The following is an 11,847-nucleotide window of genomic DNA, read 5'->3' as shown; positions in this document are numbered from 1 at the left end:
CCCTCTGGGTTGGGCTGACCGAGTAAGGCGGGGAGAAACGGAAGGGAAAGGGGCGGAGCTTATTCGTTCCGCCCCTTCTCGAGGAGGGAGGCAGGGAGTCCTGCTTTAGCAGCAGGCAAGAACTGGGAAAGGACGTAAGACTTGACCAATCAGAGCTCACCATAACAGCTGAGGTAGCCAATAGGCAGCGGTGAAGGGAAAATGGGGCGGGGCCGGTGGGGTGGAAGGGACAGTAGGCGGTGGATGGGAGAGCTGGCGCAGCTGCCGTGGTGGCAGCGGCTGAAGTGGCGGCGGCTGCGGCGGTCGCTGCAGCTGCAACAGTTCCGGGCTCGTGGCTTTGGCGGCGGCGCCGGAGGGCTGGGCTGCGCGGTGCGGACCCCGGCGCGCGGTCCGGGTTGCTGGGGCGGCGCATGTAAGAATTCAGGGGGTGTGAGGGTTGGCCTGATGGAGAGGGCAGGGGTCAGGGGTCAGGGGGCTCGGCGTGAGGGCATTGGAACGTGGGAGGCGGGCAGGTAGGGCCAAGAGGGCCTGCGGCGAAGTCATCGCCGCTTTTCTCTCCCTCCAGCCCTGGTTGCGGGGACCGCAGCGTAGGGATCGCCCGGGGAAGCCCTGGGCGGGGAGAAGGGGCGCAAGGACGAGCATGTGGAGCAGGCGCCCGCACTCCTCTTCGTTACCCTCCTCCCTCGTCTGCTTGTCTCCCTGGCGCCCTCAGGCGACCCACCCCACAAGAGCCTGCCTGCCCTCTTTCCCTAGGACCTGTCCCTAGGGGTGACCCTTCCCTTCTGGCTCCTCAACAGAGGGAGAAGCACTGTGACCCTGGGCAAGGGCTTCCCTTCTCTCCTCTGGGCCTCACTTTTCCCTCTCTGTAAAATAATGGCTTTGAATTCAGATGAGGGGACCGTCTGGGAAGAGATGAAGGGTAATGGTTAAGTGGGGAGGGTCCCTGAATTCAGACTGCCTGGGTTGAAATTTGGACTCTGTCACTTCCTTGCTGTTTATTTACAAGAAGCAGGTTAGGTTAACCCTGCTAAGACTCAGTTTCCTCATCTGTGAAGTGGGGACATTAGCTAAGTAAGATTTCCTAACAGCAGTACTATTCACATTTTGAGCCACCTATTGCTTTGTTGTGGTGGGTCTCACCTGTGTATGGTAGGATGTTTCCAGGCATCCCTGGCCTCTACCTACTATTACCCACTACTTATGACAATCAGAAATGTCTCCATACATTTGCTAATGTGTGTGTGTGGCAGGGGAATCACCCCAGCTGAGATCCACAGAACTAATGCATGCATTGCAAGCAACCAGTCATATATTATACAGTTAAAATAAAAAACAGTAGCTCTTTTGATAACAGTGATACAATTAAAAAAGCTCTTCTTGATGAGTTGAGAAAGTTAATAGACTCTCCAGCCTTCAAAATAAATATGGGAGAGAATGACAAGATGTTAATAATTGTCAAAGCTGAGTGATCGACACAGGGAAGTTCATTTATATATTCTCTCTACGTTTGAGTGTGTTTGAAAATAGCTGTGATAAAAAGTTAAGCCAAAAAGAAAAAAAATAAAACATATAATGCTTAAGACAGCCAAATGGTAACATCTCATTTGGAATTTCCTTTTCTGTCTTCCCACTACTGAGATTTAAAAGTGAAATTAATCCCCAGATCTGGAGGAAACTTAAAAAAAAAAAAATCTCACAGGAAGTTTACTGGGCAGACCGCTACAGGCTTAGCAGCAAAGAATGGTGCTCACTTTTACTGCCTAATTTTAAGAAGATACTGACGCACAGGGGCCTTCCCTGGATTGTCCTGGTGATTCGTGAAGGAAGTAAATTGATGGGTTGCCATTCAGTGGGTTAGTTTGGAGGCAAACTTGATCGAGACCAGAATACAGCAGTTTGAGGAAGGAACCTGCTGCTGTTTTCAAGTTCAAAGGTCTGCTGTTAGATCTGCTGAGTGTTTGCTTTTCTTTTGGTCCTCCTCAGCGGAAATGGGAATGTTTATAAATAGGAACTGTAACAGGCTAGTTCTGACCGTTTTGAATTGGGAGTTCAGAATGAGCATTTTCGCTGTGTGACTCCGGACATCACTTAAAAAAATATTCTAGTCTCTTTCCCTTCCTCCCCAAATACCTAAATCTAGGAGAGTAATAAGAGTGATATGGGCAAATCTAGATGACCTGGCACACTAACTCTTTATAGGTCATTGGAGCTAACAGCTGCCTAAATACCAGGGCTGGGACATGGAGGAATTGTAGTATGCTGGCGGGGAGCACAGGTCTGGAGTCAGACTGTGTAGTTCAAAGCTTGGCTTTCCAGCTGTGGGTTCTTGGACAAGTAAATTACTTAACTTCTCTAAGTCAAGCCTTAAGTCCCCCCCTCTGTAATGGGGGATAATAATCCTACTTATCTATTACGAAGTTTCAATCAGCTTTACTTAAAAATTGCTAGAAGAGCCCCAGCATATAGTAAGCGCTCACTGAGTATTAACTACTATTGTTTGAATGGTTGTATATGTATATATATTTTTAAGTCTTTGAAACCTCTGAAATTCACACACAAACAAGGGTTAAGAAGGGTAGAGGGGGAATGTATTAGCCATAATCCCAATCTCCAAACATAATTACCCTTAACTTTCAGTATTTAATCTTGCACAGAATTTTAGTGCTATTATACTGCAATACTCTTTTTTATTGAAATATAATTCACATTACTATAAGATCCATCATCTTACATCTTAAAGGGTACCATTCTGTGGTTTTTAGTATATTTGTAAGGTTATGTACCCATCACCACTATCTAATTCCAGAACATTTTCATCAGTAGTGGTTGTATTTTGATAATTGTCCTTTTTTTTCTTTTTTTTTTTTTAATCCCCCAAACCCTAGAAGATGCCACTGATGGAGGAGTTTCTAAGAAGCACCTCTGGGCCAGTGGCTTTGAACTGGAGCTCAAAGCAGAGACTACGTAAAGCTCTGGACATCACATCCTGAGGGCTATAGGAGAGGAGAACATGGCCGTGAGTTTAGATGACGACGTTCCCCTCATCCTGACCTTGGATGAGGGTGGCAGCACCCTACTAGCTCCCTCCAACGGCCTGGGCCAAGAGGATCTGCCCAGCAGAAGTAAGATGGTAGGGTGGGCTGGGGGAGGGGGTGCAGCTTTTCTGTTTCAGGGGGCGAGTTGTGGGCTTGGTGCTCTGTTGGTAGATGCATGTACCTGAATGCCTGACCCCATGTTTGACTCCCAAGTTCTGACACAGAAACTACTGGGAGACTAATCCTGTGGGGTCCTAATCCTGCACCCTCAATTTTGGGGTGCTTTCCGGGACTAGCCTGCCCTGCTTCCCTCAGCGCCTCCCCTCTCTTGCGCCTGTGGTACCCTGGTTTTGTTCATGGATGCTTGGTGGGGACCTCAGGCAAACCTGCTCCTTGGCTAGCTTCCCTGCCCCATTCCTTGTTAAAAAAAGAAACAGATTTCAACATTGGTCTCTGTCTGCCTGATCCTTGGCAGGAAAGTGGAGTTGACTGCTTCTCCCCACCGGCACTCAGTCCTTGGACTGCCCAGGACAGGGTGGAAGGGGGCGAGCATTTGTCGTGACCCATTGATTTGAGGGTTTGGGGTTTTGCTTTGTCTTCCTCTAAACCAAAGCCCAGCAGCACAAAGTGAACCCGCGGGAGGTTGTGAGCTTTAAATTTTTTAGATTTTAAGTGTGTTTCTGGCAGAACGAGAGGCCTTAAAAACCTTTCTTGTCCCGAAGCCATTTGCTTCGTTTGCTCAGGCCTTGGGTCCAAGAGAGGCTTAAAATAACTTGCCTTTAATGGAGGGTCCTAAGATGTCAGGGGCTAGGGCTTTAGGGTCTCCTTAGCAGATGGAAATTCTACCCACAAGCCATACTGTTGAGTCAGGGGTATTGCTTGGGTCCAGGGAAAGATAAGCCTGGCTCTCCCATCTCCTTTGTCCAGAGAGAACACAGCTGGCTTGCAGGGAGCTTAACAGCCTCCCCTTGGAAGTGGTGAAGGACAGCATTGTTCCCGTGGATGGGAGTGCAATGGGAGGCCTGGCTCCCTCTAAACTGGCCTCTCTTTGGTTTAGCGTGTTCACCCATCCAGAGTGGCAGAGCTGGGCGATCGAGGAAGATTAGAAAGTAGACCAGATTTTTCCCTAAGTGCCATTCAGGACCAAGAAATCAGTGGCTGTGATTTCAGGCCCACTTCTTAAATACCTTAGAGTTGGCAAGCTAAGTGTCAGGTTCTTTTTTTTTTTTTTTTTAACATCTTTATTGGAGTATAATTGCTTTACAATGGTGTGTTAGTTTCTGCTTTGTAACAAAGTGAATCAGTTATACATATACATATGTTCCCATATCTCTTCCCTCTTGCGTCTCCCTCCCTCCCACCCTCCCTATCCCACCCCTCTAGGTGGTCACAAAGCACCGAGCTGATCTCCCTGTGCTATGTGACTGCTTCCCACTAGCTATCTGTTTTACGTTTGGTAGTATATATATGTCCATGCCACTCTCTCGCTTCGTCACAGCTTACCCTTCCCCCTCCCCTCAGGCTCTTTCTCACCTGTTATCCTAACTAAGATCCTTTTTGCAAGGTAGACAGTATTATTCCTATTTTACGGAGGGGAAAACGGTGAGTCAGAGAGGTTAAGGAACTTGCCTGATGTCACACAGCCAAGCAAGCGGTTGAGCAGAGATTTGAACCGAGGACTGACCCCAAAGTTCCTTCCCCTCCTCTTCCTCCCTTTTTCCTCCTCCTCCCCTCCTCCCTCTCCTTTTCCTCCTTCACAAGCCTTTAATGAGTGTGAGTGCTGGTCCTTAGCATTTACATATATTATTTCATCATATAACCTTAAGGTGGAGTTATTGTTATTATCCATATTTACTGGGGAAGCAAAGCCTCAGAGAGGTTAAGTAACTTGTCCAAGGTCACACAGCTAGCAAGCAGCAGTGTCTCTCTGATCTTCCCTCTAACACCACCATGTAAGGTGCTTTGGGGAAAGGGATGTAAATGAATGTGACATTGTCTCAGCTTCAGAGTAGGATACCCCCTAGTGAGGGGAGCGGGTTAAGTCCATCGCCAATGAGGGAATGGACTGGAGGGAGGGTGGTTGATACGCACAGGGTATGGATCATTCTGGAAATAGCCAGGCTCAAGGTTCTAAATTGGACTCCTAATCATTGTCGTGGGTGCCACTTTTAAGTCCTCCCACAGTATCGGTGTTGATGACAGGCTGTCCAGGTCTCCTGAAGGATCAAAGTGGGAAGAGCAGCCTAGTTCTGCGTCAAGATCAGGTTTTGAAACGATGAAGGCGCTTGATGATTGGGAAATAGGCCAAGTAGACAATAAAACTAACCTTGGATAGCCCGCTAGTAAGGCCATTCATTTCTTGGCGAAGTCGATGGCTCATTTTTAGTTCGTTTAAGAAAAACAAAATAAACAACTGATGGGGTCCAGGGAAACTGTGCTTTCTGCGAAGTGCACTAGTGCCTCAGTTTCCTGTCTCATCCTCTTCCTGCGATATTTGCTAAAATCTCTAAGAACTAATGGCTGTAACCCTCCAAGCCTGGCTAGGAAAAACAGTAGTGCCTCTTAGAGGAAAGGAAAGATTTCAGAGGCGGCCTGCCTGCTCCATCTCCTCCGTATGGGCCTTTCTGATTTCATGCTTGGATTTTGGCATTGACTTTCTTCTCAAGGTCCCCCATGCCCGCTTCTCTGAGCAGTCCGTCTAAAACACAAATCTGACCTGGTATGGGCGTACCTTGTTTTAATGCACTTCACAGGTACTGCGTTTTTTACAAATCGAAGGTTTGTGGTAACCCTACATCAGACAAGTCTCTCAGCACCAGTTTTCCCAAGAGCATTTGCTCACTTCCTGTCTCGATGTCACATTTTGGTAATTCTTGCAATATTTCCAACCCTCTACTAGCAAAAAGATTACGATTCACTGAAGGCTCAGACGATGGTTAGCATTTTTTTAAATATAAATTTATTTATTTTATTTATTTACTTTTGGCTGCGTTGGGTCTTCGTTGCTGCACGTGGGCTTTCTCTAGTTGCAGCGAGCGGGGGCTACTCTTCATTGCGGTGCATGGGCTTCTCATTGCGGTGGCTTCTCTTGTTGCGGAGCACGGGCTCTAGGTGTGCGTGGGCTTCAGTAGTTGTGGCACGTGGGCTTCAGTAGTTGTGGCTCACGGCCTCTAGAGCGCAGGCTCAGTAGTTGTGGCGCACGGGCTTAGTTGCTCCGTGGCATGTGGGATCTTGCCAGACGAGGGCCCGAACCCGTGTCCCCTGCATTGGCAGGCAGATTCTTAACCACTACGCCACCAGGGAAGTCCCATGGTTAGCATTTTTTAGCAACAAAGTATTTTTTCATTAAGGTGTGTGCATTGTTTTTTAGCATAATGCTATTGAACAATTAATAGACTACAGTATAGTGTAGACATAACTTTTATATGCACTGGGGAACCAAAAACTTCATGTGACTCACTTTATGGCGATATTCATTTGATCGCAGTGGTCTGGAACTGAACCCACAGCATCTCTGAGGTCTGCCTGTAATTTCCCCAGCTTGCCGCCCCCAGGACCTTCCTGTCCCTTATAGGATGACGGCCAAGCTCCTTAGCCAGCATACGTGTGTTCTAGTGCCTTCTTGCCTGACCAGTCCCATTTCCTGCTTCAACCCACAATTCTCGTTCTCGGAATCCCCGGTATATTCTTAAACCTCTCCGCCTTGCTGGTAACTGTCTGGCATGCTTTCCTCAGGCTCTTGTTTACTCATGAGCTTCAGTTCTGTCTTGACAATCCTGCTGATAATCCCATCTCTTTGAAGCCTTCACTGGACCTCCTGTTCCCGATGGGGCTAATTACTCACCCTTTTCTGCTTTGGTATCTGGTCTAGGCTTCCATTGTTATGGCTCCTTACTGTGCGGAAATGACTTGTTTAACCACCTGATCACCTCCAAGGCCCCAAGTGTTCATTCATCTGTGTATCACCTAGCTTGATGCCTACCGTATGCAGGCACTCAACAAGTCATGGTCCAAATAAACCTAGTTGGGTCTCTGAGGCCTTTTAGCTCATGGGAGGGGCTGTCTGAGGGCCCAGTCAGAGGTGGGCAGCAGCCCCTCCTGCCTCTGTTCACCAGTGATTGGCGTCTCATCACTCCCAGCACAGCTGATTGTCCTGGGGGCTGCCATCATTGCCCCCCGGTCTGTGGCTGATAGAAACCCTTGAGGTGTTAAGGCGTTGGCAGTATGCAGACAGAAGGGAAGAGAAAAAAAATTTTATAAAAACAAAATTCTTGAAAAATAGCATTTCTCTAAAGGAAACTAAACGCAGCATACTTAATAATAGTTTTTAAAAAGTAAGAAAGTTTCTGTTATCATTTTTATAAATAAAACTTACAAGTTCCAATTTAAAAAAACCAAAAAAGAATGTAGACAGAGGCCTTCAGCAGAATTGGCAGCTATGTGGGCACGACTGCTACTGAGAACTAAGCCAGCTCTCTGAGGGTGTGTGCCTTGATTGACCCTGGGCCTCCGCCCTGACCCAGCAGCTGTCACTGGTGCCTTCCTCTGGCTGTGTACCACACGCTCCCTGTCTTAGTGTGCTCGGGCTGCCATGACAAAATTCCACAGAAGGGGGCGGGGGGGGGGTACTTCAGCAATGGAAATGTATTGTCTCACAGTTCTGGAGGCTGGAAGTCCAAGATCAGGGTGTCGGCAGGGTTGATTTGTCTGAGGCCTCTCTCCTTGACTCTTGGACAGTTGCCTTCTCACTGTGTCCTCAGCTTGTGTGTCTGTGTCCTAATCTCTTCTTATAAGGATACCAGTCCTATTGGATTAAGGCTCACCCATATGACCTCATTTTACCTTAATTACCTCTTTAAAGGCTCTATCTCTGAATACAGTCACATTCTGAGGCCCTGGGGGTTGGGACTTCAACATAGAAATTTTAGGGGGGGGGACACAATTCAGCCCATAACACTCCTGCCCTTTCCTTAGGTGCGGTCCCCAGGAATCTGGCTGTGCCGCCTGTGCCCTTTGACCCTATGCTAGGGGTGATCAATGCTGGGGAATTATCCCTAAAGGAAACTGGAGGGTTTGGATTTTTTTTTTCCTTATATGAGAAAGGATGGATTTTATCCAGGACTCAGACATCTCTGGGCTATAAGAGTAGCTGCTGAAATGCTAATGAATGACTCACAGGCAGGGGGTGTCAGGTTGATAAAGGAGGCAGGTATGAGCAAAGGTATTTAAAGCATGGAATTAGGAATAACCTTGAAAATAGTCAGCGGGGTTGGCGTTTGACAGTGCAGTTTGAGATAGCCCATTGTCTGCATCGCGCATCAGTCAGTGGTCTGGACCATCTCTAGACCATAGAGCCTGAATATTGTGGGCAATACGAGGGATTTTCCAGGGGACTTCTGGTCACACTCAGCTTTTGCCTTCTCACTACCTTTAAACCCAACAGCTGCCTAAGATGGGCCTGTACTGTCGGCCTTTTCTGGGTGATAAAAGGATTGTGGGCAAGGTGGTGGCTGAGGCTTGAGCAGGGCACTTTGTCTCATGCACTACTTTGGTGCTGGTGGTTCATGGCTTTCTGGTGACAGGCCATGCAGGGATAAGGCCTAAGGTGATAGAGCAGAGGACCCCCCTCTCCCTCCTTTGCCCCTATGCCTAATGTACCATCAGGAGTTAACCTGAGACCCAGTACAAGGTGGAGGGCCACTGCCCATTTGCAGGGACCAACACGTGGCAGGCACCCTGGCTCCTTTTCCAGAGTTTTCCTGCAGCCACAGCCAGCTGGCACCTGTCTTAGTCAAGGTGAGCCAGAGCTGTTGGCCTCAGGGCAGGTGTAGCCAACACGAGCTGGGATAGAGCAGTGGGGCTGTATTCCCAGGGGTGACCAACCCCAGGGTAGGTGATCCGTCACAGAAATCTGTGTCTGTTGTTCTTTCTCTGACCAAGCTTCCCCAGCATACTTGCCAAACGATAAATAAAGCCCGAGGACTTGGGTAGCTTTTGTCACTTGTGATAACCCTGGGTGGTGGAATGGTTAAGCATTCGGGGTCTGGAGTCGAGCTGCAGGCCTCCAATCCTAGCTGAGTTTGGAACTTAGCATCTCTAAGCCTCAACCTCATCATCTGTACGGTGGCATCATGGTAGTACCTTCCAGTAGAGTTATCGTGGGGATTTAGTGAGATCACATGTGTGATGCCCATGGTAAGTGCTCAGCCAGTCCTAGGCACTATTGTCATGACCAGAGACTAGGCTTCTTCTTTGGAAGATCATAGTGCATGAGCAGGGGTGCTGAACCGAGGCCGAGGTCTGCATCCTTTTCTGGCCCACTCCTGGCACAGCAGGTGGTCCCCGCCAAGCTGGGAAGCAAAAGCTGCATGGCAACTGGAGACGGAACAGCAGTTAGATTTTCACGGCTTCCCAGGGAGCTTGGGCATTTGGCTCCGCGGGAGTTGGTCCCCTGGCTTTCCTAGGGCCCCGCCAAGGCAGAATGCCTGTGTCACCAGGCCGGCGGAGGCACCAATTCAAATGAGCAAGCATCCGGCCTGCTGGCTTCCAGCCTCGTAACCCACACTTGAAGCCTTTCACTTCCTCCACCCTCCGAGTCCTCATGGGGGATCCTGTCTGTTGCCTCAGGCCCCCCGCCGTGAAATGCCATCTCTCCCCTCCGCGCGCCGAAAGCTACCGTGTCAAAACGGCAGTTGTGGCAGCTGGGCGCAGGCTGGAGCGGCTGCTGAACTGCTCTTTACCCATCGCCTTGGGGGGGCTAAGTTCCCATTTGCTCCAGGAGCGCTTCATGAGAACGCTCAACTTCTCAGCCTCCAAGTCAGGGAGGGAACGTGGGAGGGCTCTGACGGCCCCTGGCTGCGGTGCCCACCCCCAGGGCTGCCTCGCGAATCACAGCACGGTGGCCCTGGAAGGAAACCCAGAGGAGGCACCAAGCGATCAAGCCCCCAGGAGGGACATCGGTCCCAGGACCATCCCCATACCACCTTCATGCTCAGGGAGTCCATAGGACTCCCTTTGCTGGGTGACTTTCCTGATTTGGACATTTCCTGACTCCCTCCCTTTTCTCCTCATCAGTCCAAGCTGAGTAAGGTCATTCACAATAAAAATAACGGCTTGGGACTTCCCTGGTGGTGCAGTGGTTAAGAATTCGCCTGCCAATGCAGGGAACATGGGTTCGATCCCTGCTCCGGGAAGATTCCCACATGCCGTGGAGCAACTAAGCCCGTGCACCACAACTACTGAGCCTGCGCTCTAGAGCCCACGAGCCACAACTGCTGAAGCCTGGGCGCCTAGAGCCTGTGCTCTACAATAAGAGAGCCACCGCGATGAGAAGCCCACGCACCGCAACCAAGAGTGGCCCCCGCTTGCCACAACTAGAGAAAGCCTGCACACAGCAACGAAGGCCCAATGCAGCCAAAACAAATAAATAAATAAAATAATAATAATGGCTCATGGGTATTGAGCCCCTATCACGTGCCAGGCAGCGTCTGAAAGCACTTTACATGTGCCATCTCAGTCATTGGGTCCTCGCAGCAGATCTGTGCGGTCGGTTCGGCATCTGTATCTGACGGAAGAGGAAACTGACACTCTGAGAGGTTGAAACTTACCCAGGGTCACACAGCCAGGAAGTGTCGGCGGCAGCATTGGAACCCAGGTCTTCTGATTCGGGAACTCCGATTCTGAGCTGATGTACTGCACGCCAGGAAGTAAAGCTTTGTGAAAGAGGTAGAACTTTAGGCCAGAGTTTCTTTTCCAAAAGGAAGTTGGTTTCTATGATATCTATACCTTCATCTCTTTTTTTTTTTTCAGTTAAACTTTTATTTCTTGCAAGGCATGTTACTCTCAATTGGAGCTCCATACCTGGAACTCCCTTTCGTGTTATAAAAACAGCAAAACTTACGGGGGTTTCATTGTACACGTGGTATCGGGTCATCACTGAGAAACTAGAAAACATGGGCAAGTGAAAAAACAACAGACCACAAAGGACAGCCATGACTTCATGCAGCTTTCTCCTCAGTGTACGCCCTTTTCCAACGCACAGGCATTTGGCTAAACTTTACGTCATTATGGCTGGAACAAGACAGTTTGGGCTGAAAATGGGAACTCGTAGGAGTCAAGATTTGGGAAAGGAAGGGCAAAGGAGGACCGGCCTTGGAGCAGGGCACGAGACTCAAAAGGCCAGCTGGGGTGGCCGAGGAGGGCCATCCCCCAAGGTCACTGGTTCCCAGGGGCAGGTGACCCCCTATCATCGCTTGCCTGGAGGGTGTCCCTGGACAGGAGAACTGATTCAGGCCATCAGTGCTTGGGTTGGCTTTTGCACTGGTGACCCCCTTCGCTGTGTTTGCTTTTTGTTGGAGGTACTTATCTACTCATAAAAACGTATGGCTCTTTCTCTCCTCAAAGCACTTGAGAGGCTGTGGCCCAGCTGACGTGACCTTGTAGGAAGTGCCTGAGCACATGGCTGCCCTGGGCCCTGGCGGGCCGGGGACACGCTGGGGAGCGCACGTGCTGTCCGGTGGGCTGGCTGCTACTTCCCTCTGGCCATTCGTTACCATGTGGGCTCACGGGCTGCTTGTGACTACATTTTCCAGTGTTTCCAGAGAAATCAAAACCTACGCTTTTCATCGGAAGCCTTCTGACTTTTACATATCAGCAACCGTTTCACATTTCTCACACAGCCAGCTGAGTAAAATCTAGTCAGCGGCCGCTACTTTACGACATAGAACCTACCTGTTCAGCCTTTGTTTTCTGTTCAGAACGAACTCCTTCAAAATAAGGAAACAATACAGAACCAACGGATGTGCTCTCCGTG

At 49.4% G+C, this 11,847-nt stretch overlaps 1 protein-coding gene across 1 annotated transcript in view; it reads left to right on the top strand.

Annotated features, from left to right (window-relative positions):
* Positions 1-232: 232 nt before the first annotated feature.
* TPCN1 (two pore segment channel 1) overlaps positions 233-11,847 on the top strand; it is a 58,969-nt gene continuing 47,354 nt past the window's right edge. Inside the window, exons 1-2 of the mRNA XM_065889670.1 lie at positions 233-412; positions 2,886-3,122. Coding sequence (XP_065745742.1) covers positions 3,011-3,122 — 112 coding nt within the window. The 5' untranslated portion in view covers positions 233-412; positions 2,886-3,010. The remainder of the gene's footprint in view (positions 413-2,885; positions 3,123-11,847) is intronic.

This window comes from Phocoena phocoena, chromosome 13, assembly GCF_963924675.1.
Source record: "Phocoena phocoena chromosome 13, mPhoPho1.1, whole genome shotgun sequence".
Classification (NCBI taxonomy): domain Eukaryota; kingdom Metazoa; phylum Chordata; class Mammalia; order Artiodactyla; family Phocoenidae; genus Phocoena; species Phocoena phocoena.
Note: the sequence above shows the minus strand (reverse complement) of the source record. Positions and strands in the feature narration are given on the sequence as shown.